Source organism: Mobula hypostoma, chromosome 15 (genome assembly GCF_963921235.1).
Source record: "Mobula hypostoma chromosome 15, sMobHyp1.1, whole genome shotgun sequence".
Taxonomy (NCBI): Eukaryota; Metazoa; Chordata; class Chondrichthyes; order Myliobatiformes; family Myliobatidae; genus Mobula; species Mobula hypostoma.
Genome location: NC_086111.1, coordinates 15,999,269 through 16,025,158, shown reverse-complemented (window position 1 = coordinate 16,025,158; position 25,890 = coordinate 15,999,269). Strand labels below are relative to the sequence as shown.

Here is a 25,890-nt window from a genome sequence, read left to right as displayed (position 1 = left end):
CACAAGTCTGATTAATTTTAAAGGCTGGCACAATATTATGGGCTGAAGGGCCTGTACTTGCTATCTATCATGCTTCATGTTCTCTGATCCAGGTATGATTGAGCAAAAGATAATGCTGCTTTTCTTGTTCTTACTCCTGGTGTTAAACTCTTTGTGGATCAAGCTCTGTCCAATCTAAAAGCCTTTGGTCAGAGTAAGTGGTGTTAGAGACAAGTAAGGCAACCCTGTATTTTCTCTTGATTTTCCACATTGCACACTCTCCTCTGTGCCTCCACCACAGGGACAGCAGTTCCCTACAACCTCAACCAGCCAGTTGCACACTTCACAGCAAGGGCAGCAGGAAGGATTTTGGTTCCTCCACTCCACACAATCTGCCCATGAGCTCACCTCTTCTTCTCTGTCCAGTCTCCAGACGTTGACAACCTTCAGGCGATTGGGACCAGTTTCATCCACATATTTCTTAACAACCTGCAAGGAAAACAAAGATCCAGATGGGTTGGAAAAGAGAAACACCAATGATTTGGGGTGCTATTACTTGCAGCTGGCAATGAAACCAATCCCCTCTCTCCCCACCACCATATCAATGTACTTTCAATAACATGGCTTCAGAGACTGTGGTGTTAGATGATATGTGGGATTAATCGTGCTGATACCAAAACTGCCGATTCACCATACAACCTGTATAAAAAGCAGCTGCCTTAGCAACCATGAGACACAGGAGCAAATGAGGCCATTCACCCTTTTGAGTCTACACCACCATTCCATCATGGCCGATTTATTAACCCTCTCCTGCCTTCTCCCCGCAATCTTTGAAGACCTTACTATTCAAGAACTTACCCTCTTCTGGTTTAAATATACCCAATGATTTGGCCTCCACAGCCATCTCTAGCAATGAATTCAATTCCAGACCCAGAGATTCCCAGGAACTGAGCCAGGCAGATACCCCATTCAACCACAGCCCCAGCGGGTAGTATGCCAGCATCGTGCTCCTTCTGAAGAGGGCTGTGAATGACTCTCAGTTACAGCTGCTCACAGTCATCAGCCCATTTCTCCATCCCCTCTTTGGTTCCCTGCTCCTCACCTCTCCAAGGCCAGAAAGGGGCAAGGAAGCTCCAAACTTCTTTTGGAATCTATTTCCTTGCTCCGGTAGAACACTGAACTCTAGAAAGCCACGAGTCATTCATCGTGGAATTTAACTGTGACCTTGGAAGGGCTGATAGGAAGACCTTCTTGGCAGATCCAAGCGGTCATTCAAAACAGCACCTTGATCCACAGGAACGGGTGTGAGTGGGGTGGGGGGAGAGCACGAGTGGAGGAGGAGAGAGGCAAGTCTGCATGACCTCGTATCACTACCTGTCCCCAAGACCTATACTCTCAACATTAAATCTCCTCCCAACATTGGAGGTAAGATCTGGACATGCAGACATTCAGTACCCATGGTGCGTTTGGTGTCATTTCAGAGGAGAACATAAATGTTGAGTGTAAAGACACTTCCCTTGCCACATAATCCCGGATAAGAATAACAATGCCACAAGCTGGAAATGGATTCTGATGATATTTCTATAATGTGACCAGTATTCCTCCATTATTCCATGGGAAGTTTCATTCTTGGAGGAAAAGGGTTGGCAGGAACCAGACAAGTTCCAGAATTGAAGCACAAATCTGATTTATTTAATGAAGTTTGTAAATTCATAACAGGAACTACTCAGAGTCAGAACCAGGTTTATCATCACTGTCTCGGATAGATGTAAAATGTGTTGTATCATGTCAGAAGTACAGTGAAGTATGGGGTTGTATGAAGACACCTTTTCAAATACACTTCCACTGGGAATGCTGGAGGTTAAATTGAATGCATTTTGACCATGATTGTGGACATAGAAGGATGTGACATAGTCTGGGGATATCAAGGATTTGGTGTTAAAAGACTATTGGTGTGGGTTTTGCAAGATGGAGGGGGCCGGATTCCATTTGATGGAAGAGGTTAATTTGTTGTTGGTGAGGTGTGGTAGCGTTTGCTGGTTAGGAGATTTGATCATGTGTGTGCGTGTGTGGGGAGGGTGGACTGAGATATGTTGGAGCAAAGAGCATTTGCAAGACAACTTAGCCATTTTTATAGATGCTACCTGACCTGCTAAGTTCCTCCAGCATTTTCTGTGTGTTGCTCAGGACCTGTGAGTGACTCCTTAGCAGAAATCTGAATAGGTACCTTTTTGGGGGAAGATAAGCTTTTAATGGGAGGTATTGGATATTAAATGTATTTTGTAGAACACTACAGCACAGTACAGGCCCTTCAGTCTAAACTAGGATAAATTTAACACTTCCACTACACAACCTTCCATTTTTCTATCATCCATCTACCTGAGAATCTCTTAAATGCTCCTAATGTATCTGCCTCTATCATCACCCCATGGAAGGGCAATCAGCACACTCACCACTCTTTATATAAAACCTGCCTCTATCATCCCCTATATTTTCCTCCAAATACCTTAAAATTATGACCCCCTTGTTTTAGCCATTACCATCCTGAGAAAAAATCTCTGGCTATCCATTCGATCTATGCTTCCTATCTTGTACATACCTATCAAGTTATTCCTCACCCTTCTTTGCTCCGGAAAGAAGAGCCCTAGCTCACTTAACCTATTCTCACAAGACGTGCTCTCTAATCCTGGTAAATCTCTTCTGCACCCTCTCTAAAGCTTCCACGCCTTTTCTGTAATGAGGTGACTGGCACATTTCCTTTGGGGTGAACAGAGATTCTGGGCAACATGTTGGAGAAGAGAATGTTGGGGCTAATTTCACAATAGACAAGCTGATACAGTCAATGGAGATAACAACAAACAAGATGCTGGAGGAACTCAGTGGATCAGGTAACATCTGAGGATGGAAATGAAATGTGGACATTTCAGGTCAAGACCATTCATTGGGACTGAAGGACAGAGGGAGATAGCCAGGTGAGCCAGAGGTGGAGGGAAGTGATGGGACAATTGTCGACAAGTGGGAGATGTGTCCAGGTGAGAAGGGGTGGTATGATTTGTGTTTGGAACAAGGTGCTGGGGGCATGTGAGCTAGGGTTAATTTAATACAAGAATGCAAGACACAGAAGCAATTGCCATTTGGCTCCTCATACCTACTCCACTATTCATTAAGAACATGGGATTTTTTTTTTAAACTTTGCCTCCACCATCTTGCATTAAGACCATATCCCCTGATTCCCTTATGACCTAAACTTCTACAGAAACTTAGCAACACACACAAAATGCTGAAGGAACTCAGCAGGCCAGGCAACATCTATGGAACAAAGCACAGTCAACATTTCAGGTTGAAATCCTTGGCAGGACTGGAGAAATCGATTTCTCAAACTTACAGTAATGTCTCTCCCCACCCCCCCCTCACCATTTCCCATCCCTTTTTCCCTCTCTCATGTAACCTCCTTGCCCACCCATTGCCTCCCTCTCGTGCTCCTCTCCTCCCGCCCCCACCACCCTTTTTTCTTTCTTCCATGGCATTCTGTCTCTTTCACCAATCAACTTCCTAGCTCTTTGCTTCGTCCCTTCTCTTCCAGGTTTCACCTATCGCCTGGTGTTTCTCTCCCCCCCCCCCCGCTCCCACCTTTCAAATCTACTCCTCAGTTTTTTCCCCCCCCATAGATGCTGCCTGGCCTGTTGAGTCCCTCCAGCATTTTGTGAGTGTTGCTCCGATTTCCAGCATCTGCAGATTTTCTCGTCTTTGTGATTCTACAAAAACTTTCTTGAATGTACTCAGTAAGGGTAGTTCTTGGGGTGAAAGTGAGTCGCCATTTTGAAGGGGACAGGGAGGAATGACAATTTCGGAGGGGAGAGGTGGGATTATTTTTGCAGGGTACAGGCAGCTCTCCAGATGGAGAATGATGTCTTGGTTTTACCTTGAAATCATTAGTAGTGCGGGACAGGTGAGTGAGCTGGCATTTCAGCAGATTGTAATCTTCATCCAGGGGATTTGGCACCTCAGCATCTTCTACCTTCTGCTTCTGCTCCTTTTCTGCTTGGAGACTCTGTGCGAGTTCAATATCTGCAAGCACCTGGGGAGGATTTGATAAAATTTTACAAATTAACACATGCTCTTGACTCTTTAGAAATCCTCATTGTGTTTTGCTTTTTCTTCTGCAGCCCCTCCTGACAGCACTACCTCATTCTGGTTTTGAGACAAGAATGACAGCTTAATGACCACTCAACACGCTGGGATCCACAGGTTGAATCCTAGCAAGTCGCAAAGGACCACACAGCCATAGAGAAGTACAGGACGAAAACAGAGCCCACCCATTAGCAGAAATCCTACACGTGAATCTCACATTCCCATCATCTTCACCCAGATTCCAACACTTACTAATTTACAGAGGGCAATTAACTTATCAATTTGCATGTTTGTGGAACATGGGAAGAAGCCCTTGCTGTCACAGGGAAAACATTAAACGTCCACACAAACAGCAACTGAGATAAGGGTTGAACTCACATCTCTGGTGCAGAGAGGCAGCTGGGCCACTGTGCTGCTCTAATTGTGGAGATGAACCATCTCCTGTTGCTATGAACACATCTTAACATCAAAGAATTTGATTGGTGCTACTGTGGCTGGAAACAGTCCCGAGACAGACCTGGGGCCCTCCAGATTGTCTGGCTCAGTCATGCATAGACAGTGTATTTACGATTAAAGGTGGCTGCTTTTCTCTACCTTGTGACTTCCAATTTCACAACACACTCAATTTTCAATCCACTCACGAGTTAATTTCTTGAGTATCATCCAGACTGAGTGGGATACCTGTTAACTACAGAAAACCAAAGACACCAGTAAAGTCATATCGTGAGGTGGATTCTGCTTTCATTATTATCAAGGGTGCTCTGAGGTGGATCATATCGATTGACTGTAACACACTCAAAATGCTGGAGATCAGGCAGCAATCTATGGAGATGAATAAACAGTCGACATTTCTTGCAGAGACCCTTCATCAGGACTAATGAAGGGTCTTGGCCTGGCCCATAATGAGTGAAAACAGTGACATTCAAGAGACACAGAAACAAAGAAACATGCAGAGAATGGAGGGATATAGATCATGTGTGTGCAGACAGGATTATCATAATTTCGTATCACGATTAGTTCCAAAGGGCGTGTTCCCATGTTCTATACTTCATGATCACTCTATTCTCTATATCTGCCTCATCAATTGGAGTCTCTTGAATTGCTATCACATCAGTGGGAAAAGGACACAGCTGCACAACGTTGTTCAAACGGTTGCTAGGTAATTTTACATTCAGCAGGTTTGAATGGACAGATGGACAGTGTGCATTACCATTGACAGATATAATGAAAAGGTGGCTAGATGATAGTTGAGAGAGAATAGAGGGTGAAATTTGATTTGAGATTGACTAATGGAATTGTTAGAGCCAATATCCAAGCACCCTGAAGGCACCACTTATAATAAGTCTGATTGCCAAAGTGTAATATTGATTTGCACAACTAATCAGCTCCAATGAAGGGTCTTTAATCTGAAACATTAACTCTGCTTCTTGCTCCACAGATGTTGCCCGACTGCTAGTCTTTCCAGCATTTTCTGTTTTTGACAGTAACCACACTTTTGTACTTTGGCAGAACAGTAAAACTCCAATAATCCAGCACCTGCATAGCCTTGGTAGTACTAGTCTAGCAGATTTTGTAGACTATTTTGTAGACTCTTATTACTACTATAGAATTCATATTTTTTCATGTCATCAGCAATATAATAAATTTTTCGCAAACCCCGTGAGTTTAAATGGAGTAGGAAATCTGCAGGTATTCTACCCATGTTTCCGAACCCTGGTGTGCAGATCCCAATCCACATTCAGATCCCAATCCACATTCAGTCCACAGACTGCACCCCAAATTAACAAGTGAGCCAGATGCCAGATGGCAGGATTTCTGAACAACTAGATGCCTGATTATCAGAGCTTTACCGTGCTTGGTGTCCAGACTGATACAAACCCCAGCAGTGGCTGATCAAAGCGAGGCAAAGTTTGATTTAATTTCCATGACACTCACTAGCAGCATGTCTTTTTTGGCTTGGAGCACCTCTGTAGTATTAATCACAGGGGGTCGATTACGTCCAAAGTAATGAGGAATAATGGTGTAGAATTTTGAAGACAACTCTTCCAGCTGTTTTGTATTGTTGGGGCTCTTCAAGGCCTCTTCCAATTCATCCAATGCATCAAAACCCTTGGCAATTTGCTGTTTACTCAGCTTCCCAAGAGGCATCTTCTTCAAATCTAGTAGGGCAGGAATGAACAGTGTCACTGCAACAGTGGAGCAGCCTTTTCGTTCTCATCCTGAAAACTTGTGCCAGGACAAAGTATCTACTTCAACTGATATCTCTATACAAAACTTCACCATCAGTAAAACAGCGCGCCACAAAGAAACCTTAATACACATGCTTGCAAAAAAAAAGGACTCTACTTAAAATATTCTCCCCATCTCAAGTAGATTAGATTAGCTCTATTTGTTGCATGTACATCAAGACATACAGTGAAATGTGTTGTCTGAGTCAAATAACAAGAGTGAGGATTATGTTGGGCACCCCACAAGTGTCGCCACACTTCTGGTATCCAACACAACATGCCCTCTTTTCACTAACTCTAACCTGTACGTATTTGAAATGTGGCAGGAAACCTAAGCAGCCACAGGGAAAACATGCAAACTCTTCCTCGACAGCGGTGGGAATCGATCCCCGATCTTACAAACAGTGCTGTAAAGCATTGTGCTAACTGCTGTGCTGCTGGGTCGCTCCAGCAGAGGAGCCAAATCCACTGTTCACACAGATGGGATTACTTCACCTTATTAAACAGGACCTTCTAGGCCAGGGCACCACAACTCAGTTTTGTAATGTAAGAAATATAAACAGAAGTAGGCAATGCAGTCCGTGCACCAACCAATACAGAAATGACTATTCACTTACATGTCCCAATTCCAACATCCTCTAATAACCCCAATGTCTTCCAGTCAAAAAAATCTACACGTTTCACAATATATTAACTCAAGAACCAGAACATCTGTACTATCAAATTCCAAAGATTTATAACCCCCAACATAAAGGCAACTGTATCCTTCAGACACAAATAAGGCATCAAAGCCCTGCACAATTTCATTTATCTTTCAGTTGTACCCCAAACACCTTCTAACATACCTGTCACTTTCCTCATTGCTTCTAGGTTTATGTCCCCTGGTTCGTGAATCAGTACTTGATTCATCTTGCAGTAATATCTGCAGTTCTCGCTCGAAGCCAAAAAAATTACTGGGCCTACTCTTGATGGTTCTGGTCCCGATCCCCAAACTTCATACCACTTCCCAGTGAAATGTGACTTTTGGGAAGTACAGCCAACTCCTGAGTTACAGTCATTTAGGCTACAGAATTCACCTTTACAGAATTCACGAATCCTTCCCCAAAAGTATGGGGTATGGAATATTATTTACTCTACCAAATTCAGTGGAAAAGTAGAAATTTTCTTTTTTTCATCTTGCATTTCTTTGTGCATGTGCAGCTTCATTGCAGATGGAGTTAACAGAGGGGAGGTTGCTTGGCATGATGGACTGAGCCACATTCACAATGCTGCAATTCCTTGCAGTTCTAGGGCAGAGCAGTTACCATACTGGGCTGTGATGCATCCTGATACGGGGTTGGTGTCCATGGCACTGCCTTGAACTGGTTTATATTACACCTCAAAAATAGAAGTTTCTCTGTCAACATAGGCAAATTTTCTTCTCCCCCAGCTAGTCTCTCCTACAGGGTCCCACAAGGTTCTATCTTAGGCCCCATTCTTTTCTATACATACACACACACACACAAACACACATATATATATGTGTGTGTGTGTATATATATATATATATATAATTCCCCTCGGCCGACTCATTCAATAATACGACATTTCTTTCCACTGTTATGCTGACGACACACAGCTTTATCTCCCCGTGAAACCAAACGACCAGTCAAATCTAACCAGCCTCATGAACTGCCTTGAGGACATAAAATGTTGGATGGCACAAAACTTCTTACGGCTGAAAGCAAGTCTGAAGTTGTCCTATTTGGCCCCCTTGACTCCATCAAAGTGATTACCAACAGTCTTGGTAACCTGTCCACCCTTGTCAAACCCCATGTTAAATCCCTTGGTGTGATATTTGATTCCACCTAAGTTTGACAAGCAAGTTAATGCATTAGTAAAAGCCAGTTTTTTCCAGCTTCGTACTATTGCCAAAATCAAGCAGTTTCTCTCTTTCAAAGATCTCGAGAAAGTCATCCACGTCCTTATATCCTCCCCCTTGGACTACTCCAACTCCCTGTATACTGGGATTAGTCAGTCGTCCCTGTCCCGTCTGCAACTGGTCCAGTACGCTGCAGCCAGGCTCCTGACAGGTGCCCGGAAGAGGGACCATATTACTCCCATACTGGCCTCCCTCCACTGACTGCCAGTACGGTTCAGAATTGATTTTAAGATTCTCCTGTTTGCTTATAAAGCCCTAAATGGGCTGCCCCCCCCCCCCCGTTATATCACAAACCTTCTAACCCCTTATTCTACTTCCAGGTCCCTCAGGTCGGCTGACTTGGGGCTCCTGGCTGCCCCGCGATCTAAACTTAAGTTCAGGGGTGACCGCACCTCTGTTATTGTAGCCCCTAGACTGTGGACCAGCGTTCACCTCCCTATCAGATCTGCCCCCTCCATCGACTCTTTTAAATCCAGGCTGAAAACTTACTTTTATTCACTAGTGTTTGAATCCTCCTGATATGGCTGATTTTTGGCTTGTGCCTAGGGCCTTGTGTTGTTTCTTTTGTGCCTATCAGCTGTTTGCCTTGTTGATTATGTCTGTGTTTCTTGTACTTGTGATTTCTCTGATCAGCACTTTGGTCAACGTGGGTTGTTTTTAAATGTGCTATACAAATAAATTTGACTTGACTTGACTGAGAGGATGCTTTCTATGATGCAGCTGTAAAAAGTAGTAGGAGTCATCAGAGGCATGCCAAATTTCCTGTGGCAAAAGCTAAGGGCTGGAGTAACATTGCATTCTTCTTAGACAAAGCAGAACCTCAGAAGGCAGTAAGCATCTAAAAGCAGGACGTGGACAGAATGCTGAGACACAAGCATGACGTTGCAAGACCATGGATCCACCTTTCCCTGAAGTTCAGTGGCCTGATTCATTGGTCCGTGACAGGCACATACACATAGCCCTGCTCCCCGCCTCCCACCGAGTGTGAAACTAGAGCGAAGACTTACCGAGATTCATTGTTTCCATCTGCTCCTTGAACATATCGTGGCTGAAGATCAATTTGATCAGATTCTGGGTGTCTCTATCTAAAGTGCTTGGTCGAACTTTCTTACCCTTTCCATCCACTACATCGTTCTGCAATCAGATAAGGCCTGGCATTAGGATTCTTCCACGGCAATATCTAGCACACTCCCAACATCAATCTTGTACAATCTACTCAGCATGATAATCCTAGTACGGAAGGGGAAGCACGGTAGTGTAGAGATGGCCCAGTAGCACAGCTTTGGATTGGGATTCAATTCCTGCCACTGTCTGTCAGGCATTTGTACACTATCCCTGTGACCGCTTGGGTTTCCTCCCACATTCCAAAGATGCACAATTTCAGGTTAGAAAGTCATGGGCATGCTACATTGCAACCGGAAGCACAGCAACACTTGCAGGCTGACTCCAGCACGTCTCAAACTGTGTTGGTCATTGACACAAGCAGCACATTTCACTAATGTATGTGTGACAAAGCTAATCTTTACTCTTTTAATCTCTTTAAAGGCAAATTCTTCCATGCTATACTGTGGTAAATTATGCCTCTTTCATTTCCAACCTTGAACCTTTGCTCCATCCCACCACTTTATAACATTATATTGTTCCTTTCTCTCTCCAAACGTCCTTGTCTTAGTTATTCTTAAATTTCTAGCTCATTCTGCTGAAATAGAGGTTCTGTGCACCAATTCTTATTCAATCCAATCCTTTCCAGGGACATCACTCTGCCTGCAATGAACAATCTGCTAGAACAGGGGTTCCCAACCCTTTACTATGTCATGAACCCCTACCATTAACAGAGGTGTTCATGGTCCCCAGCTTGGGAACCCTTGTGCAAGAGGAACTCAGCAGGAATCTGTGAGGGAGAAGGAACTGTTGATGTTTTAGGTTGAGTCCTGATAAAAGGTTTTGACCCACACATAGACAGTTCCTTTCTACCCATAGACTCTGCTTGACTGCTGAGTTCCTACAGCTGATTTTTTGTTGCTCCAGATTTCAATATATGCAGTCTCTTGTGTTCCACATCCTCTTTTCATTCATCTCCTGTCTCTGCAGCTTTGGCCCTCCCTTGCTTCCTTCAGCACTGTCTCCAATTTTTAAAAAAACAGGCATTTATCTTTGTGTAGGGGTGGAAGAATGATCCATTCCAAAATATCTCTGACCTAGCTTTTAACATGGAAATTGACGACGGCCTTCCATTATGTTCATATAGGCATTCTCTGGAGTTATGAACACCTTACATATGGACACCCATACTCATGAGTGAGCTCTGATATTATTAATAAATTCAGAAGTTTAAGGTACATACAAACATTCATTCCAATGAAGGGCCAAATAAGTTTCCTTTCTTTCTCTCTCTCTCCAGTTTTACTAACTGCCCATTCTTATCATTCTGCACTGTTACTATTGAGTAATTTTTGTGTATTTTTTGACAAGGACAAAGTTGACTTAGCAAATGTGTGTAATAACACACATCACCCTAGCTTGGCCTGTAGTCTCACTTCCCTGACGTGCTTTTATTTGGCTGGAGCAGACCAAGCCAAACCAAACAAAAATACATCAGAACTGATCACAATGACCCACCTTCATGACTGTTGCTTCCTCATAGCCCTGCTGAACTTCAATCATGGTGTATTTTCCAGGATGCGCAGTGAAGGAATCTCGCTTCGCCCAGTCATTCTTTGTCTTATCTTTGAACTTTTTTTCAAAATCCTTCACAGCTTTGTTCAGGTCAAGTGGAGAACTCAGATTGTATTGCCCAGTTTCTCCCTGATCAACAGAGAGGCAGGAGGAGGAGGGTCAATCCAAAGAACAGAGACAAGAGCGTAACTGAGCAAGAGACATCAATTGTACAAATCATTTACAACATCTTCTGTTGAAAGCAATCTTTAAATCTAACTTTCAAACTAGTAGATGTGCCAATGGGAACATATGGGAAGTATTAAATGTTAAATTCGTGGGGGGGGGCCATATATTTTACACCCTCTCAGACGGTAATGTCAAATGTCCACACACATCACCCTTCTCCTTCCTCATCAATTTGATGTCCTTCCGTTCAGCAAACTTAGGAAGTGAGGGTCAGATACCTCAAGATTGTTTACTGTCATTTCCTACACATGAGTGTAAAGGAGAAAAAAATAATTGTTACTACAGATACGATACAGCACAAAAAAAACACACTAGGATAAAGAACACAATAAATAGATGAGATTTGATTCAACTTTATTGTCATTGTGCCGAGTACAGATACAAAGCCAATGAAACGCAATTAGCCTCTGACCAGAAGTGCAAAAGAATAGTACTATTTACAAAATAACTGCAAATAATAAGTAAGTGCTACAGCACACAAATATAAAAGTACTGAGATAGTACAATATGGGTGCAATACTGCTTAGCGCTGTGATGTGAGGTTCAGCAGGGTCACAGCCTCAGGGAAGAAGCTCTTCCTGTGCCTGCTGGCGCAGGAGCAGAGTTCCTGTAGCGCCTACTGGATGGGGGGAGAGTAAATAGTCCATGGTTAGGGTGAGATGCATCCTCAATAATGCTTTTCGCCCTGCCCAGGCAGTGTTTATGGTAGATGTTCTCAATGGTGGGCAATTGGGTGCTGATAATCCACTGGGCAGTTTTCACCACACGCTGGAGTGCTTTGCGGTCCGATATGGGACAATTGCCATACCATACTGAGATGCAGTTGGTGAGTATGCTCTCAATGGTACAGCAGTAGAAGTCCATCAGTATCCTGGGACAGAGGTGAGCTTTCTTGATGCTCTACAGGAAATAAAGGCGTTGTTGCTCCTTTTTGATCAGGATGGAGGAGTTCAGGGACCAGGTGAGATCATCAGAAATGTGGACACCAGGAATTTGAAGCTTGATACACGCGCCACTACAGTTCTGTTGATGTAGATGGGGACATGAGTGCGGCTTCTAGCATGCCTGAAGTCCACAATGATCTCCTTGGTCTTCTGGGTGTTAAGGGCCAGGTTGTTGTCAGCACACCACACAGCCAGCTGCTGGACCTCGTCCCGTCATCCCCTCTGAGCAGGCCAACCACCACGGTGTCGTCTGTGAACTTGATTATGGAGTTAGAACCATGTACAAGAACGCAGTCACAGGTGAAAAGGGAGTACAGAAGAGGGCTCAGCACGCAGCCTTGAGGCACGCCAGTGTTCAGGGTGAGAACAGAGGAGGAGAGGTTGTCTAACTTAACAGAGTGGGGTCTGTTAGTCAGAAAGTCCAAAGTCCAATTATAGAGGGATGAGCTGATACCAAGCTGGTGAAGTTTGGCGATCAGCTTGGAGGGAATCACAGTATTGAATGCCGAACTAAAGTCAATGAACAGCATTCTGACGTAAGAGTTGGTGCTGTCCAGGTGGGTCAGGGCAGAGTGAAGTGCCGTGGAGATGGCGTCCTCTGTTGACCTGTTGGTGCGATAGGCAAATTGATGGGAGTCCAGGGTAGTGGGCAGACAGGATTTCAGGTGTGATAGAACCAGTCTCTCAAAGCACTTTGCAATGATGGGGGTGAGTGCAACTGGACGGAAGTCATTCAGGCCCGTGGCAGTGGAATGCTTCAGCACTGGCACGATGGTGGCGATCTTGAAGCTTGTGGGGACAACTGCCTGGGCCAGGGACAGACTGAAAATGTCCGTGAAGACCCCGGCCAACTGCCCTGCACAGACTCTGAGCACACGGCCAGGCATTCCATCCGGACCAGCTGCCTTCCATACATTCACCCTGCTCAGGGAGGCTCAAACATCGGAGGTGGAAAGTGAAAGAGGCAGTTCACCAGGTGGGAGATCCGCTTTGAGGGTGACCTCCTTGTTCTCTCAGTCAAAATGAGCATAGAAGTAATTGAGCTCATCAGGGAGGGAAGCAGAGCTGGGAGGGGGCACAGTAGCAGGTGGTTTGAAGTCTGTAATGACCTGTATGCCATGCCACATGCGCAGGGGGTCCAAGGAGTTGAAATGTAAATACAGTACATAAGATATCTTGTACACGTAGATTGATTGCATGTACATAAAGTGACATTCAGCACAAGACTGCCTGTACATAAGGTGACTGACAGGAAATGGTAAAGTAGTGGAGGTGGAGTTGTGAAGGGGTAGGTTAGTGGGTGGAGGTGTTGATCAACCTTATTGCTTGGGGAAAGTTACTGTTTGAGTCTAGTGCTCCTGGCGTGCATGCTACATAGCCTCCTCCCAATGGGTATGGGACAAACAGTCCATGAGCAGAGTGGGTGGGATCCTTTACAATTTTGCTGGCCTTTTACAGGCACCTTTCAGTACGTAGGTCCTTGGTGGCTGGTAGTCTAGTGCCGGTGATGGGTTGGGCAGTTTTGATGATCAATTATAAATGTCTGCTGCAGTGCAGTTTCCATACCATGTAGTTACACAGCATGTTGGGATACTCTCTACTGCACATCCGTAGAAGGTCATGAGTACTGAGGTGCATTGACCAGCTTACTTTAGATACACTGGTGAGCTCTTTTGATTGTGTAGATGTGCTTTGGGACCATGAGAGCTTATGCGAGATACGCAATGCCAGGAGTTTGAAAATGCATGCAGTTTCCACTGCTGTAAAGGCGGGTGTGATGATGTGAGTTTTCTTGAAGGGGTAGTAGCGTGGGTATCACTGACTTCAGTGCCTGGGAGGGGCAGCCCATGGGGCTTCCACTGTGTTAAAGGCCACCTTGGATAGGAAATCAGCTCTTTCACAGCTATTCCACAGCCCCAAACTCAATCCTTGTAACACCACTCTCCTCCCAACTACCAACTCTTTCTACCATTCACATCTCAAGCCCAAGTAGTATCCCTTCCATCCCTCCCCCTCATCACATCGTATCTCCCCTCCACACCAGTGTCCTCTTCTCGTGATCACACACCACCAAGCACACCCCCCTTACAGCAATTAGCCCATTCTTCACAACCAACTCCCCCCCACAACATCGACCTCTTCATGCTATCCCACCCCCAATCTTGCCCCTTGAAGCATCTGCCCCACTCCCCACAATCCCCTTCCCAACCATCAGCCTCTTCTCACCATCCCACACTTCCAAAACCTACCCCTACAGTACCTCCCATAATTGCCCTTGCCACCATCAATTCCCTCTCCTCATCCCACACCAAGCTTACCCCACGCCTGCAACAATTCACCCCTTCCAATCCACCATTCTAGGCCTACTATAATACCTCCAATACCAGCCACTCCACCGCTCACCACTATACTACCATCCTCCATCCTCACCCCTCCAAAGCCCTCTCCCATGAACCTCAAATTATCCCTGATCCATATGCCTAAATTCACCAGCCCACCATCTTCCCCTGCACAGCAACAACACACCCTTCCAGCCAAGGTTAAGCTGTGACACTGGCAACACCATCAGCTTGATTCCTTTACATTACAACTTGGAGGGGGTGGTGGCGGGGGGGAGAGAGGGGGGAAGAGAGATGGGAAGAGGAATGGGATGTTGTGTCTGATCTTGATCCATCAGAACCATATTTGATCCATGCCAGTGGGGTTGGGCTGCAGACAGACATTAGAAGCACAAGGGTAGGGACCTGGGCACTGGAGAAGTCTCTGAAACTCACCACCCGGCCCCAGCGGTTCCAACAGTAGTACGAGTCGCCCTGTTCAATCAGCTGAATGATGTAGAACTTGTTGTTGTTGTTTCCAATGTTGGTTTGATTCAGCATGCAGTCATAGTCCTCGTAAACCTGCAACAAAAAGCATCACACACTCTGGATCTTTTCAATGATTTCAGGTTCCCTGATCCCTATCATCTTATTTTCACATGGATGTCCAATCCCTACACATCTTCATCCCCCACCAGGAAGGCCTCAAAGCCCTCTGCTTTCTTCCGGACACCAGTTCCGCTCCACCACCATTCTCCTCCGCCTAGCGGAACTTATCCCAATTCTAAATAATTTCTCCTTTGGCTTCTTCCAATTCCTTCAAACAAAAGGGGTAGCCATAGGTACTCACATGGGTCCCAGCTATGTCTGCTTGTTTGACGGCTACGTGAAACAGTCTACTTTCCAAGCCTACACTGGTGTCACTCCCCAACTTTCCTACATTACATCGATGACTGCATTGGTGCTGCTTCCTGCACCCGTGCTGAACTCATCGACTTCATCCACTTTGCCTCCACCTTCCACCCTGCCCTCAAATTTACACACCTCTCTCCATTTCCAACACCTCCCTCCCCTTCATCGATCTCACTGTCTCCATCTCCAGAGACTGCTCATTCACTGATGTCTATTATAAATCCACGGACGCTCTCAGCTACCTTAACTATACCTCTTCCCACCCTGTTACTTGTAAAAACGCCATCTCCTTCTCTCAATTCCTCTGTCTCCGCTGCATCTGCTCTCAGGATGATGCTTTTTCATTCTAGAACGAAGGAGGTGTCCTCCTTTTCCCTATTTTGGCTACCCTTTACCCCTTCTCTTCTCATTACCTGCCCATCACTCCCTTCTGTTGCCCTTCCCCCTCCCCTTTCTCCCACGGTCCACTCTCCTCTCCTAATAGATTCCTTTTCTTCAGCCCTTTACCACTTCCACCTATCAACTTCCAGCTTCTCACTTCATCCTCTCCTCCCCTCCCACTATTCCCCTCACCTGCTTTCAGCTATCACAAGTCAGCTTGTACTTCCTGTCCTCTGCCTTCTTATTCCAGCTTCCTCCCCCTTCCTTTCCAGTCCAGTCCACAGCCCAAAATGTCAACTGTCTATTCCTCTCCATAGATGCTGCCTGACTTGCTGAGTTCCTCCAGCATTTTGTGTGCATGTTGCAACAAACAGCCAAGCACTCTGGACCAACATGTTTCTGTGCTGGGATCCTACGTTCCGTGGTCTTGGGTAAGGCAGCAAGCTACAAAGTAGTTCATGCGCTGTACACCAGCCCAAGCCACACATTATTCCTCAATTTCTTTTCTTTCGCAACTTATCAGATCAAGCAACCTTTTACTGGTCTCTTACCCTTCCTTGCCTTTCTCTAAAATGCAGGGCTTCAGTCCATCTGAATTCCAGACACTGCTACTCTGTGGGTGAAGGCATGTTTCCTAAATTCACTTCTGATCATTCCACACATGAATTTAAATCTACACCCCCTAATTTATGGCTTCCTTGTTAAAAAGCAATACTAACTATTCACCGTCTTATAAATTTGTGCACCTCACTTAAATCTTTACTGAGCCTCCTATCCTGTTTCCAGACACTAGACTGGGATCTGCACAATCTGGTCCCCTTTAAATAATGATGTCCCTTTCTCGTGGGGTATTTGCTATTTCTTGTTATTTCCACAAATTGCTTCTTCATTCCTTCTTACGCCTCCCCATCAGGTCTCAGCTTCTTTCTCAACAGAAGATCCAACCAATTCCTCTCCACCACCACCCTCAACAATGTCTTCTTCATCTTCTTTCACTTTCTCTAAACTCAAGGGGGTAGTCATGGTTCAAAGATTCGATGGTTCAATTTAATATCAGCAAATGTATACAGTGTACAACCTGAAATTCTTACTCTTTACAAACATCCAAAAATGGAAAAAGACCAAAGGATAAATAACAGAAATGTTAGAACCCCAAAGCCCACTTCCCCCTCTCACACACAAACATCAACCCTTACCCTCCCCCTAATTGTCACAGCAAAAGCACCAACCACCTCCCTCCCTCCCTCCACTATGCAAGCATTAGCAAAACCCCTAAAGAAACCATAATCTAGAATCCGTCAAAAAGCTACAGCCCATCCCAACACTTTGGTATCTCAGACAGGCTCTCCCTCACTAGTGAGGGAGACAGAGTTGGCTTCTGCAGTAAACGAGAGCAGAGACCAGCAGTTCTCATTTTAATGTTACATTCTTCCGCGTCGCTTCTCCAAGTCCCCTGACTTGAGAGGGGAAGGGGGACCTCTTCCGACAGCCATGAACACCGCCTGCTCTCTCAATGTCTCAGACTCCTGCTAACCCTTGATCCGCCCTTTCCTTCCATCATTTTATAATGTCTGTCTCACCATTTCTTTCCAGTCCAGATGAAGGGTCTTGGACTCAAAACTTAGACTGTTCAGTTCCCTCCACAAATGCTGCCTGACCAGCAGAATTCCTCCAGCACTTTGTGTCTCTCCTTTTAAACCCAACTCCCTTTTAAGAGTCTCAACTATTCACCCCATCAGGTCTTTTGTAGGTTAGATTAGATTAAATTAAATTAGTTTAGCTTTATTTGTCACATGTACTTGAAACATACAGTGAAATGTTTTGCTTGTGCCAAATCAAATCAGTGAGTATTTGTGCAGGGCAGTCCGCAAGTGTCACCACCCTTCTGGCGCCAAGTAGCATGTCCAAACTTCACTAACCCTAACCTGTAGTCTTTGGAATGCAGGAGGAAACTGGAACACACGAAGGAAACCCACACAGTCACAGGTAAAATGTACAAACTTCTTACAGACAGCAACAGGAATCGAATCCCAATCACACAGTTGGCTGCTCTATAGTGTGGCACTAACCACCATCTTCAATGGGTTTTTTTTCGATTCACAGCAAGCAGGCAGCAGAGTAAGTCGCCGTTTTTTGGGAGAAAATTCAGATTTTTTTAACTACTTGGGATAAAAGAGGCACGACTGCGCAAGCACATGACCTCAAAGCATGGAAGGCTTAAAAAGGGAAGCAATCTTCAACGGTTTTTTTTTGACTCACAGCAAGAAGGCAGCGGAGTAAGTCGCCGTTTTTCGGGAGAAAATTCAGATTTTTTTTTACTACTTGGGATAAAAGAGGCACGACAGCACAGGCACATGACCTCAGAGCATGGAAGGCTTAAAAAGAACACCGCCACATCCAGCGGGCAGCGGAGTGAGAGGGTGCAGAGTGATAGGGCTTTGGCTCAACAGGCTTAGGCGGAAACAGGAAGAGGCTTCCTGCAACTGTTGTGTCACATAGTAAAGGAGTAAGTTACAGGTTTATTTATTTAGTAATAACAGTAGCATTAGAGGTACGCATCTAGGATTAGTGTTGCGCTTGGAGTGCCAGATGTGGGAACCCTGGGAAACTCCTAGCCTCCCTAAGGATTACATCTGCACCAGGTGCATTGAGATGAGGCTCCGGACCGTGTTAGGGATAAGGAGCTGCAAATTGATGACCTTCAGCTAATTAGGGAAAGTGAGGAGGTGATTGATAATACCTATAGAGAGATAGTGGACAGCACCTCTGTGACAGTCCCCCTCAGAGATCGGTATATCATTTTAGATACTGTTGGAGAGGTTGGCCTGACAGAGGAAGACCACAGCGAACGGGACTCTGGCATTCTGCCCAGTGCCGTGATCAAGAGAGCAAGGAGAAATGCGGTAGTTATAGGGGATTCCATAGTGAGGGGAACAAACAAGAGATTCTGCAAGCCGGACAAGGATACCCGGACGGTGTGTTGCCTCCCTGGTGCCAGGGTACGGGATGTCTCAGATCAGGTCCACAGTATTCTGAGGAGAGAGGGCAAGCAGCCAGAAGTCTTGGTACATGTTGGTACCAATGACATAGATAGAAAAAGAGAGGAGGTCCTGAAGGAAGATTACTGGGAGCTAGGAAGAAAATTGAAAAGCCGGACCTCCAGAGTAATAATCTCAGGATTACTGCCTAAGCCACGCACTAATGAAGGTAAGAATTGTAGAATTAAGCTGATGAATGTGTGGCCAAGTAACTGGTGCAGGGGGCAGGGCTTCAAATTCTTGGATCATTGGGATCTATTTTGGGGGTGGTATGATTTATACAAAACAGATGGGTTACACCTGAACTCGAAGGGTACTAATATCCTGGCGGGATTGTTTAATATAGCTGTTAGGGAGGGTTTAAACTAAGTTGGCAGGGGGAAGGAAACCAGGGTGTTAGGGTCGAGGAAGAGGAAAATAGAAATAAGTCAAAGATACTGTGCAGCAAAGATGGCAAGAAGGACAGGCAGGTGAATAAACAGGATAATTTGCTGTGCGATAGAAATATAGCAAAATCGGTAACAGATACTGATCTAAATGTACTGTACTTAAATGCACGCAGCATTAGAAATAAAGTGGATGACCTTGTTGTACAGCTACAGGTTAAAAGATATGACATTGTGGCCATCACCGAGTCATGGCTAAATAATGGATGTGATTGGGAGCTGAATGTCCAAGGATACACAGTGTACAGGAAAGATAGGAAGGTAGGTAAAGGGGGTGGTGTGGCCCTGATGGTAAGTAACGATATCAAATCACTAGAAAGAAGGGACATAGGATCAGAAGAGGTAGAATCCTTATGGGTCGAGTTAAGAAATGGCAAGGGTAAAAAGACACGAATAGCAGTTATATACAGGCCTCCAAACAGCAGCTGGGATGTGGACTACAAGTTATAGCTGGAAATAGAAAAAGCGTGTCAGAAGGAAAATGTCAAGATAATTACGGGGGATTTTAATATGAAAGTGGATTGGGAAAGTCAGGAAGGTACTGGATCTCAGGAGAGGGAGTTTGTAGAATGCCTACAGGATGGCTTTTTGGAGCAGCTTGTCCATAAGCCCACCAGGGGATCAGCTGTTTTGGATTGGATACTGTGTAATGAACCTGAGATGATCAGGGAGCTGGAGGTAATGGAACCCCTTGGAAGGGGTGATCATAATATGATTGAGTTCTGTTTCAAATTTGAAAAGAAGCAGCTGGTATCAGGTGTATCGATATTTCAGTGGAACAAAGGAACTTACACTGGTATGAGAGAGGAACTGGCCCAAGTCGATTTGAAAAGTAAGCTAGATGGAGGGACGGTAGAGCAGAATTGGATGGAATTCCTACAAGAAATAAAGGAAGTGCAGGAAAAATATATGCCAACAAAAAAGAAAATCATGAATGGGAAAAACGGTACAAATGTGGCTAACGAGAGAGGTTAAGGCTAAAATAACAGCAAAAGAGATGGCGTACAAGAAAGCAAAAATTAGTTGGAAAACTGAGGACTGGACGACTTTTAAAAACTTACAGAAGGAAACTGAGAAAGTCATTAGGAAAAAAAAGATGAATTATGAAAGAAAGTTGACAATTAACATAAAAAAGGATACCAAGAGTTTTTTTAAATAAATGAAGAGTAAAAGAGTGACACGGGTAGACATAGGACCGATTGAAAATGATGCTGGAGAAATTATAATGGGTAACAAAGAGATGGCAGAGGAACTAAATGAGTATTTTGAATCAGTCTTCACAGTGGAAGACACTAGCAACATACCTGATAGCCAGAGGTCTCAGGGAATAGAATTAGGTACAGTCAAGATTACTAGAGAGAAAGTGCTTGGAAAGCTAAAAGGACTAAGAATAGATAAGTCTCCCGGACCAGATGAGGTGCACCCACGGGTTCTGAAGGAGGTGGCTTTGGAGATTGTGGAGGCACTGGAAATGATCTTCCAGGAATCAATAGACTCTGGCATGGTTCCGGAGGACTGGAAGGTCACAAATGTAGTTCTGCTGTTTAAGAAAGGAAGGAGGCAGCAAAAAGAAAATTATAGACCTATTAGTCTAACATCAGTAGTTGAAAAGTTATTGGAGTTGATCCTCAAGGACGAGGTTATGAAATACCTTGATGTGCATGACAAGATAAGGCCCAAGCCAGCATGGTTTCATGAAGGGAAGATCCTGCCTCACCAACCTATTGGAATTTTTTGAGGTAATCTCAAATAAGATTGACAAGGGAGAAGCTGTGGGTGTTGTGTATTTGGATTTTCAAAAGGCCTTCGATAAGGTGCCACATAAGAGGCTGCTTAATAAGATGAGAGCCCATGGAATTACAGGAAAGATATTGGAAACGGTGGCTCATTGGCTGATAGGCAGAAAGCAAAGGGTGGGAATAAAGGGATCCTATTCTGATAGGTTGCTGGTTACTAGTGGTGTTCTGCAGGGGTCGCTGTTGAGGCCGCTTCTTTTTACAATATATATTGATGATTTCGATTATGGATTAAATGGTTTTGTGGCTAAGTTTGCAGATGACACCAAGATAGGTGGAGGAGCAGGAAGTGTTGAAGAAATGGAAAGGTTGCAGAGAGACTTGGTCAGTTTAGGAGAGTGGGCAAAGAAATGGCAGATGAGATACAATGTTGAGAAATGTACGTTGTACATTTTCTAAGAAGAAATAATCGGCAGATTATTATTTAGATGGGGAGAAAATTCAAAAATCAGAAGTGCAAAGGGACTTGGGCGTCCTCGTGCAGGATACCCTAAAGGTTAACCACCAGGTTGGATCGGCAGTAAGGAAAGCGAATGATAGGTTGGCATTCATTTCAAGAGGAATAGTGTATAAGAGTAAGGAGGTGTTGATGAGGCTCTATGGGGCACTGGTGAGACCTTATTTGGAATACTGTGTGCAGTTTTGGGCCCCCTATCTTAGAAGGGATGTACTGATGTTGGAGAGAGTTCAGAGAAGATTTACGAGGATGATTCCTGGAATGCAGGGGCTAACATATGAGGACCGTTTGTCAGCTCTTGGACTGTATTCATTAGCGTATAGAAGAATGAGAGGGGATCTCATAGAAACATTTTGAATGTTGAAAGGGTTGGACAGAGTAGATGTGGAAAGGCTGTTTCCCTTGGTGGGTGAGTCCAGGATAAGAGGCCACAGTCTTAGAATTAGAGGGTACCCATTTAAAACAGAGATGAGAAGAAATTTTTTTAGCCAGAGTGTCGTGGATTTATGGAATTCGTTGCCACATACAGCTGTGGAGGCCCGATCATTGAGGGTGTTTAAGGAGGAGATTGATAGGTATCTAATTAGTCAGGGTATCAATGGATATGGGGGAAAAGCTGGAAATTGCAACTAGATGGGAGAATAGTTTAGTTCATAATGAATGGCGGAGCAGACTCGATGGGCTGAATGGCCTACTTCTGCTCCTTTGTCTTGTGATCTATGCTACTGTGCCGCCCTCAACACTTTATAATGTTACCGACGACAATTAAAGTATGGCCCAGGCACCTTGGTTAAAAAGGTTCAAGCTTTCAAGGCCTTGATCTCACTCCAGTGCCAACAGTGATCATCATTTCACTTGATGCTCATCACTGATATGGCAATGCTTGTCACCTCACAGACAAGGCTGAAGGAGTTTGGCTGGCCCGCAAGTTGAAACTGTGCTGCTACAGATGGGACTGGGTTTGGTTCCCAAGGGTCTGCATGCTCTCTCAGCCTTTACCGTAGTGGTTGCCAACAGGTCGATCTTTGAGACTTTCCCAGTAGATCCCGAAAAAAATGAAAAATAAATACACAAATACTGTTGTAATGTGAGCATTATAAAAATAAGTAATACTAATTAGGATAATGGTAATACAGCAATACTCCCGCTACTGAAAGCTGTTTGTAAAGAGAGATTGTTTCCGGGTTGCCGGGTTTTAGTTCCGTTCTTTCTGCCCAGTGCGCAAAACTCCCTTGCCATGCACCACGGTAGAAAAGACCGGAAGTAAAACCCTGCAACCCGGAAGCAACCTCTCTTTGCAAACAGCTTTCCATAGTGGGAATATTGATATATTACCATTATCCTAATTTGTATTAACTTACCTTTATAATGCTCACATTACAATACTTCTCCCCCTTTAAATTCCAACATTCCCCAAATGTGAATAACTGGGAAACAAAAAACAGTGGTGTCATTATCTTGCGTACCTCTGAAACTTATACTAGTGTCTCAGTAACAGTTTACCAATACAAAACACCTGAAAAACGTGGCAGATTCAACATTCAGTCTAACAAAGGAAACTGTCCATTGAAATATTCAGTCTGTCAGGAGGTTTGCGAGGGCGCTGTGCTGCAACAGATGAAAATTATTAAATCTAAGTACAGGAACTGTCTTACTGACAGACACCTCGCAGACGGTCTCAGACTGGCTGTCTGTAGTTATGAGCCAAATTTCAGGGAACTAGCAGAAAATATTTAGCCCCAGTCATCACACAGAGTGCAACAGTCAATTTTTATTCATTTATTTTCCGTGCTGAAATAAAATTAAATAATGAAACATAGAATTAAAGGTGTTGTAATGTGAGCATTATAAAAATAAGTAACACTAATTAAGATAATGGTAATATTGCAATACTCCCGCTACAGAAAGCTGTTTGTAAAGAGAGGTCGTTTCCAGGTTGCGGGGTTTTACTTCTGATCTTTTCTGCCAGGTGCGCATGCGTGTGACTAAAGGCCGAGGTAGGGGATCTTGGGCTGAAAAAGGTTGGCGACCACTACTTTACAGTTTTTATTGCTGTGGAGCTGAGCTCCGAAATAGCAGCTGCAGGAGAAAGCAACAATGATTCAGAGGGGAATAGCAACAGGAAAAGGAGACAGAGATAGGAGAAGCTACTTCTGAATAATTTAGTGCTTCATTTCCAATATAAAAGCAGATCCATGGTTAGAATGCGGTTCTACCATCTCGTGTTGGATAAGCCTGGTGTAGGATGGGGCTCATGTTCTATGTTGTCAAAGGCAGATGTGGTGGAGCTTGAAATCAAAGGGAGTTGGACAGCCTGTTCCAGAACAGCAACAACCAATAAGGATTAGCTTTATTTGTCTCAGGTACATTGAAACATCAAAATATACAGTGAAATGCGTCACTTGTATGTAGCCCCCCACCCCCCCGGCAAGCTTCAGGGTTGCTCAGCTCGCTGTCGTCTAGGGAAACAGCCCTCGGCCCCGCCAAACTGGGTAAATATTTTGTGTGGATGCTCTGTGATGTACCCCACCCCACCCAAATAACAGACAATACACCAGATACGATTAAATGAATTACAGTTTATAGATATTTACTGGAACTACATAATTAATAGAGAATAAAATATAAAAGGAAAATAAAAGGCGCCACACTTATCAAAGTTCAATCTCTTCGTGCACAAACAGTTGGAGCTCGGGACCCTCCTTCTTCACCCTGCGATCCCCTCGGACCGCCTTGACCTGCTGCCTGGGACCAACAACGGTGGTCCACTAGATGCTCCACACGAGTCCGTCTCCATCTCCTCTCCTCGCCGAACATCCTGGACCTCGGATTCCTGATCGGGGTCCGACCCCGTTAGCCGACTCACAGTACCTTGTCCATCCCCCTTCTCTCTCTCTCTCGAGCCTTCTGCCCAAAAACCCGCGCATCACAATAACTTACAGACACACAGAAAGAATAACATCTATCCCAATTGGTTCTTTCATCCTCTTATTAGTAACATAATCCAAACAAACTGCTAGCGGGAGGACTTTCTCAGCAGTTAACATAACAAAGAATCCATTTCAATTATAACATAACAAAGGAGCCATTTTAATTAGCCTACGCAGTAACATAAAAGAAGAATCTCCTTACATGTATAAAATTATGTGAATATGCTCTGGGGGTAGCCTGCAAATGTGTCAGCACGATTCCAGCACCAACACAGCCTGTCCACAACTCACACTAACAACATTGGAACTTGGAAAGAAATAAGAGCAACTGAAAGAAACCCACAGGGTCACAGAAGGAACGTACAAACTCCTTTGAGGCAGTAATGGGAATTGAAGCTTGATCTGAAGTCACTAATAGAAGAATAGCCCTTAACTCAGCAGTGGAGTTATCAGAGCACCATTGTGACGGTGTTTCCGTAGCAAGCTATTCTTGTTCTTACGAGGCCAAGTTGCTAGCTCAATGCTCAACCCGACTTGGATTCGAACTCGGGAACCTTCGCTCCAGAGTCCGGTGCCACCCAGCAGGACAGTCACAAATAAAAATTTAAGAAATAGGAGCAGGATTAAGCCATCTGGCCCGTCAAGCCTACTCCACCATTCAATAAGATCATGGTTGATCTGACCAGGGACCCATCTCTACCTACCTGTCCTTTCCCCGAAGCCCTAAATTCCCCTACTATGCAGAAATCTATCCAACCATGTCTTAAGTATATTTACTGAGGTCGCCTGCACTGCTTCACCGAGCAGAGGTTGATTCACTAGCACTGTAATAACACTACGATGCTGCCCCACCTACCGCAGCCTCTGGTTCGAAGCTCAGCGGACACTGTTCATCAATCTTGGCCTTCAGTTTCTCCTTTGGGGCAGCCTTCAGTGCAGTAACAGTTGACTTCAAAGAGTCCTCCTCTGGTTCCGTTTTGACCTTTTTGCCCTTGGTAGTGGCTGCATGACTGGATCCTGATTTCCGCTTTGGTGGCATAGCTGCAGGAGAGCAGAAAGGAAAGGTTATTGCCAGGGAACGAGGCAATAGTGGGGAGGGAGCAGGGTGGGCTGGGTGGGGGGGGGCAAGGCATGGTGGGGTGAGGCACAGAGGTGGGGGCAGTTCAGTGTCTTTTCAATTTTGCTGGAGCCATTGCTACATTTGTAAGTTATTTGTCACAGACTAGGCACGATGGAATAGGACAACTTGGATCACCAGTCATGTAAAGATATGGTACCAGCTGATTACTTCAGTCCCGCCCACTGGTTTTGTCTCCAGGACCCACCGGAGGCTGGTAGACGTGTTCTAAGGCAACAGCAGGCATTGGGTCTCTGCTGAGGCTGAGTCTTCTGATCACGGAGGGCAGTCAGTCATTGGTGTGTGAGCCGGCAGCTCTCTGCCTCAGGACCCTACAGAGATACCTTGTATAGCAACTACCCCTGAGATGACATGCGCTGGTGACGCA

At 44.8% G+C, this 25,890-nt stretch overlaps 1 protein-coding gene across 1 annotated transcript in view; it reads right to left on the bottom strand.

Annotated features, from left to right (window-relative positions):
• parp3 (poly (ADP-ribose) polymerase family, member 3) overlaps positions 1 to 25,890 on the bottom strand; it is a 41,228-nt gene that overhangs the window by 5,237 nt on the left and 10,101 nt on the right. Inside the window, exons 2-8 of the mRNA XM_063067777.1 lie at positions 25,242 to 25,426; positions 14,882 to 15,007; positions 10,879 to 11,064; positions 9,267 to 9,393; positions 6,046 to 6,269; positions 3,902 to 4,057; positions 388 to 468 (exon numbers count right to left, since the gene is read on the bottom strand). Of these exons, the coding sequence (XP_062923847.1) occupies positions 388 to 468; positions 3,902 to 4,057; positions 6,046 to 6,269; positions 9,267 to 9,393; positions 10,879 to 11,064; positions 14,882 to 15,007; positions 25,242 to 25,424 (1,083 nt within the window). The 5' untranslated portion in view covers positions 25,425 to 25,426. The remainder of the gene's footprint in view (positions 1 to 387; positions 469 to 3,901; positions 4,058 to 6,045; positions 6,270 to 9,266; positions 9,394 to 10,878; positions 11,065 to 14,881; positions 15,008 to 25,241; positions 25,427 to 25,890) is intronic.